At 42.5% G+C, this 6,388-nt stretch overlaps 1 protein-coding gene and 1 non-coding gene across 2 annotated transcripts; one reads left to right on the forward strand and one right to left on the reverse strand.

Annotated features, from left to right (window-relative positions):
• The first annotated feature begins 4,732 nt into the window (after positions 1-4,732).
• Positions 4,733-6,168, forward strand: LOC143433021 (MD-2-related lipid-recognition protein). The gene is made up of 4 exons (XM_076910118.1): positions 4,733-4,892; positions 5,508-5,633; positions 5,710-5,879; positions 5,983-6,168. Exons 1-4 carry the CDS (start codon positions 4,793-4,795, stop codon positions 6,064-6,066), a joined length of 480 nt encoding a protein of 159 aa, XP_076766233.1. The 5' UTR covers positions 4,733-4,792; the 3' UTR covers positions 6,067-6,168.
• Positions 6,169-6,306: 138 nt separating this feature from the next.
• Positions 6,307-6,388, reverse strand: Trnas-cga (transfer RNA serine (anticodon CGA)). The gene has a single exon. It is a non-coding gene; the product is annotated as a tRNA-Ser (tRNA).

The raw sequence follows: 6,388 nt of genomic DNA on the forward strand, positions 1-6,388 counted from the left end.
TCGGTCCCGACCAAGAACAAGCTCAACCAGTTATCGTGAACGTGCATTGAGAACGCGAAGCAAACGTAAATTTGCCAAAGAGACGTGCAAGCATCATCGACGATGTGGCGTGCTCGAGATTGTCATTCGAGGAAGCGTGTGAAAATTTCCTCTCCATGCCTGCTATCGTTTTGGCTAAAATCCAATATAGTGATCGCCACTGTTCGAACATTAAACAGACACTCAACTAATTAGAAAATGATAAAAGAGAAACCACGCGGAAGCGTAATTGTTCTACCAAACTACGCGAATTAACGACAACCTTGCAAATTCCTTTATATTAAACGAGATTAACGTTTCCGTACATAAATTCTCCGTGCTGAAAGATTATTATTTTGTACCTTAATTTGCTTAATTACTGCGAGCACCATACATAGGGAACTTTCGCTTATCTCTCGATAATTAACCGAACGTTCGCGGAACTCCGTTAATTAGGTACACAGAAGTATTTCACGGAAGTTTCCAGACCGGTTCCTCGTCCCACGGAACCGAAGAACCGAACGAGCAGAGTCGAACCCGTAATCGGTGTTCGACTCTGAACAGAAAATCGGTCGACGTGAATGCCTGCGTTCTACTCGAGCAATCGATTCGTCGAGCCGGAAACCGCGTTCACCAAAAGTACTCGGACTTTGGAGAACGCTCGGTTCCCTCTCGAGCTGGTCACTCTGAACAGTGCTTTGTCCTCCAAAATTAATAGTCCTTATCATCTAAAATCGTCGACAAAGGCGTAGTAATATTTATTGCTAGAACTGCTAGTACTTCGTATATTTATTTCTGATCGCGAAACCGATCGAGCCGATCGGTTGCGTTGCACGAAACACGAGCGAGACGCAGGCTGTCGCATGGAATATCGCTGCTGACATTAAACGAAAAGTGGCATCGTTTGTAAACGTAGCTTTAGAGCGATTCAACCCCCAGTAGGCACCAGGGGCGCGAAATCTACCAAAAATCGACTCCCATCGTTCATCCCTCCTGCAACTCGTTCCCCGGTTAGACTCGTCGTTTGGGAACGCTGTGAAAATGAAAGAATGAAAAAACGAACAGTTTCGATCGCAACGGTCGAACGACCGTACGCGCGTTACGTTGATACCAAAGAATCGATACCTGCTCCTCTGTAATGACGATTGCCACAGCAACGACAATCACTGCCAATGACTTCGACTGCGTAAGAAAATGTGACACGCCGCTTCGGTTCTCAATCGATGTCTTAATTCTCGTTATCGAATTCACGTGCGACGTGGCCTTACTGTTAACTGTATATTCGATGTTAATTTAATTGATCCGCTATTGTTCGCGGTTTGTCGTGAAGCGACTTGTTATTAAGAATCGTTAAGTGTTGTACTTTATTTTTTTTTTCTTTTTTTTTTTTTTAATAGTTACTTCTCGCGTATCTAGCGGTACACTTCTCGTTTCATTATTATGTTCACACTGAATTCTGTACAGATACTTGTTTCTAGAAACGTTTTCGATAATCACACGATTAATAATAATATAATAATAATTATATTATTATGTTGTTAAATCTTGTATTTAATAAATAAGTTGAGAGAACTATGAAGGGGTTCGCATTTATTGAACGCCTTAAATTTCTTACGTTCGTATCAAATCTTTTCTTCGACCCTTCAACCGTTAAGACGTATCGATACACCGTAAGTGCACTTTTAGCGGAAATTGAATCCCTAGGTTGTTCGATAGAAATAATTTTTACCTCGACGTCGCTTTGAAAATGTATTTTCAACGCTGCCCAAGAATTCGTAGGGCGCGAGCACTTTTTTTCAGCCACCGTAGCAGCAAAAGCTGCGGCGTTTACGAAAACGTTCTCTAAACTATCCGCCAGCTAGTTCCTTGTGAATCAACCGGTTCTTTCAATTGAATAATCGCGTATTAACTGTTATAACGCACGGTGTACCACCAAGTGATCTGTTATTATGGCCCCAGACCACAAGCTGCCTCTTCTAATCGACGCTGTGCACGATAATTATTTCGTTTCTGACCATACCCCATCGAGCTTAATCACGTACCCTCGTTTTTAATCGTAGAAGGTCGTTCTTTCATCGGATCTACGAACAACCGACGAACTTTGCGATAAACATTTAATTTACTATTTCGTTAGGCTTGTATTAAATCTTTTGCTGTTTCCTTTCGTTAATAACTACGTGAAGATAGAAGTTTTTCAATGGCGATTAAAATATAAGTTTAATAATTCTCTTGGCTTTTATTTTGTAATTATTTTTATATTTAATTGAGCGTCATGCCTTCTGGATGATTTCGTTTCGATGGAAGTCCTGAAACAGCGACAGGCCACTTTGAGAAACACTGGCCCTCGTTCCGTCTAAACTGTTACAAGGTTGCGTCATATTTTTGGCACGAGGAAATTAAAATTAAGAAATTAGGTGAAACTCTATTCGAAGCAAGTAGCGCGGGGCTTCACCTTCGCGGGAACTTTTCAGACGTTAATGGGCACAGTTAGATAGTTTTATGATGCCTACGTCATTCCCGGCTATATTTCTTCCTCTAACGCGTTGCAAACTTTTAATCGGTTCCACTACAGCCTCCAAAATTCTATAATTAACGGTTATCGTTTGTCATATTTCGTTTACGCGTTCTGCTAATGCGCGCAGAAAAAATTCAATGACACTGATTGTGTCGATCGATGGTTTCAATTGTTACGGGTTTACGAACGATAAGACTGAAATTAAAACTACGCTTGGTCGCGCGAGATTGTTTCCGCTATATTTATAGAACGCAACGATAAAGAAGGTCGCGACAACGCGTAAATCTACAAACCACGCGAATCGAGGAAAAGTCGCAGCGAAGAGAACTTGAAAGCTAAATCGTAGTTAAATCTGCTCAATAATATCACAATTTGTGGGTCTCGGTTTGTTTGCGACTTCGTTGAGTCAACAGCGTCACTCGGTCAAAGTGAACCGTGCGTTAGTCACTTTAAGAGGATCACGCGGTCTTCTTATGATGTCACAGACCGAAAATGACGTTTGCTAATGAGATTACGCATCGTACCCTCGAGTTAAAAGAGTTCGCGAATAAACGACTATAGCAAAGAAAACTTCAACATTAATACCTAAATACTTATCCATTTAACACGTCTATTTCGCTATCTTATTTAAAAACTAATCTCAATGTGCGCTATATTGCTCGTAAACCATGAAGGAATAACCAGACGTATAAAAATTCCTGACACGTGCGAAAGAAACATACAAAAATAACATCGCACAGCAAAAGAAAATTACATATTTCACGCAAAAGGTCCACAACCGTTCTCAATCTCGTTATATTCATCAGATTCATCAAATTATCACTTAACATTACGTAAATAACATTTCGTACGTACCATGGATCCACATTTTCTCCTGGCACGTGGGGATGAATTTCGACGAAGCCTCCACGAGCCACCCTCGAACCAACGTCCAGCAATGTCCATCAGGAGGGAGAGTCGCGTGTAAAAATTTCGGCGGAACCGACGGCGAGACCGTCTTCCGGCATGGCTGGGCCAGTTTTATCAGGAAATGCACAATTTAACAATTGCGTCCAATCATTTTTCCAGAGGCCCCGTCTTTGATTGGCCATCTGAGCTCGCCGCGCGGTAACCCTTTACTCAACCTCCAACGCCGCTCGATCCGCACTTATCGCCCAACGGGGCGCACTCGAACGATCGTCGAACTCTTTATTTCCGGCGTCGGCGATACGAGAGACGCGCACACCCCGCGCGGCGTCGCACACCTACTGAGAAGCCGCGTGGCGACTCGAATGCGTGTGTAACCTTCGCGGATCGCGCGTGACGTACGCGCGTTCTCTGAAACGCGGTTACGCGAAATTCACCGGATGATAGCGTGGATCGTGGAAAGGGGTCGAGCACCGCGAACACGCCAAGTTGTTTGTTTTCCAACGGACCACCTTTCCTGTTGCTTCTCTTCGTCGGCTGTCTAACCTTCGAGCGGGTATCTAGGATTTTGCCACGACCCCCTGAAACTTGAAATTAAAAGGTAATGGAACGTAATAGAGAAACGTGTCGTAGAAGTCGATGTTTGGTTGGAAATAGCGTTCCAGGAAAATAGATCATCTCGTATGTGATGCAATTCACGTGATAGTAGCTCTGATAGAAAATTCCGTTTTCTTTTATCGGAGAAAAATAAAGAAGGAATCGCTGCGTATCCGAAAACAGGCCACGCGCGTACTTTGCCCCTGAACGCGTAGAATGTGCTTAATATTGGATCGCGCTGGGTTGAATAAATAATCGAAGCTGCATCTAAACATCTCGTTGGCAAACACGTTTGTGTCACTCTATGGTAACAGCTGCGTTCGTCGATTACGGAGGAACGATAGCCAGTGAATCAACGGGGCAACGGTATAGCGTGATAACAACGCGTTGCCCCCTGGACGGGGACGGAACAGGCGGCTAAAGACGAAATTACACGGCTCGCTTTAATTGAACGATGACTCGGGACCAAGCGAGAAGTGTAAATTGCGATAAGATTTAACGCGTTCTCGTTCAATCCGCCGTTGTTCGAGATTTTGTCGATTCGATCGGTTCGCAGGATCAAAGGGAAACGCGGGCACTTTCGACTTTAGCCAGATTGATCGCGGCAGAGCGGATCGTGCAGTTTCAGCCTTAAGACACGGTTTCAATTGACCTATGGCCCCACTCTAGAATACTCCCCTCGCACCACCGTCGTACGCCTTCTGTTCACAGACAGCGGCCGTCTTTTCTTCACTTCGCAACGACCATCCATCGAGGATGAACCGAAACTGTGTGCTCCTCTTCGGCTTCCTGCTTCTGGCCTTGTCCGTGGCCGTCGCGGAACTTGTCCCCTGGCAGCAGTGCACTTCCGCTGGTGGTGAGTACCGATCGTTTCGTTGTTATTCAACGACGATTAATTATTATTAACCGGACGATATTCTTCTATCTTGATGGAAGTGTATGCATGTAAAGGAAAATTTTCGTTCCACTTGAAACTGTGTGATTTTGGGATAAAATGTAGAAATTACGGTGAGCGTAAGTCCATTTACGATAATTGGATTTTAGAGATGGTTTGTTCATCGTGTAAGTTATAAATTGTACCGCGGATGCGATAGTGCGTACGGAGTTCTTCGACTGCCACCATGTGTGTAGAGTGTCACGTGTCTTGGAGGAGCAGAGATAATCGGAATAAAAATTGTTTATGAATGTCGCACCAGTTAACTCTGACTCGATTAGTTTACACTTTGCTACAAAAATGTTTTACTTTATTGCGACGATCGTATAAAATATTACTGTATTAGTTAATTTTCACTTGAAATTATTTACACGAAGGATTCTCTGTTATATGGTTACAAAAAATTGAAAAGAACCAATTAAATAATGATTATAGAACACAGAGATGGAAAGTAGTATACAGTTGATAAAAAGAACTATTATTAAGGAATTAAATACAATCAATTAACGCAGGAACCTGTACTACTTATATTTACAGCCGAGGTGCCATCGAATTGTACCATTCATGAAGTCTACATCGATCCTTGCAAAGAAGCTGCGGAAAACAAACCATGTAAATTAAAAAGGGGTATCACTGGGAATATAACGTTCCATTATACACCAAGTAAGTATCGTAACCATAGCCACATGCGATTCTCCATTTCGAACGATTCCAAATAAATGGCATGTCTTGGTTTCAGCATTCTCGTCGGAGAAAGTGGAGGGTAGAATGTTTTGGGCAAGTCAAGTGATGGACATTCCATTTTTGGGGATGGATCCTAACGCTTGTCTAGCGACTACCTGTCCACTCGAAGCAGGAAAGAAGAATGTGTATCACGTGGACGTGCCGATTTTGAACAAGTACCCTGTTGTAAGTACAAAAGTAATTTAAACTCTCGCCAAACCTTCTTCTCGATGCGAGCAATTGAAAGCAGAAAACATCGTGCATTAAATCTGACACGTATTTTCTTCAGCGAACGTACGATCTCAAATGGAAAATGTGGAACGAAGAGGGGCAAGAATGCTGTTTCCTGTTCCAGATTAAAATAACAAAATGAGACTAACTGTATCTACGAATATCACTCCTTCATCACGCTCAATCGATAAAAATTTGGGATTCGATAATTTAATTGAATAAAATGACTATTATTGATTAGAAAGTGTTCTCATTTCTTTCCTTCTCTCCTTTTCTAATGTTACTTAGATTGAAATAAATATTCTGCAGTGGTATTGCGTTTAAATCGTAGCTGTGAATAAAATAAGTGAATTAAAAAAGACATTTAGACAAAAAAAGAAATCGCTGCGGATAGGATTCGAACCTATGCGGGAAAAACCCATTGGATTTCGAGTCCAACTCCTTAACCACTCGGACACCGCAGC

Source organism: Xylocopa sonorina, chromosome 1 (genome assembly GCF_050948175.1).
Source record: "Xylocopa sonorina isolate GNS202 chromosome 1, iyXylSono1_principal, whole genome shotgun sequence".
NCBI lineage: Eukaryota > Metazoa > Arthropoda > Insecta > Hymenoptera > Apidae > Xylocopa > Xylocopa sonorina.

Excerpts from the sequence above, each read along its gene's own strand:
- LOC143433021 (XM_076910118.1), top strand. The coding sequence starts at position 4,793 with ATGAACCGAAACTGTGTGCTCCTCTTCGGCTTCCTGCTTCTGGCCTTG. Across the intron at positions 5,634-5,709 it reads AACGTTCCATTATACACCAA|CATTCTCGTCGGAGAAAGTG; the intron begins GTAAGTATCGTA and ends TCTTGGTTTCAG. Across the intron at positions 5,880-5,982 it reads TTTTGAACAAGTACCCTGTT|CGAACGTACGATCTCAAATG; the intron begins GTAAGTACAAAA and ends TATTTTCTTCAG.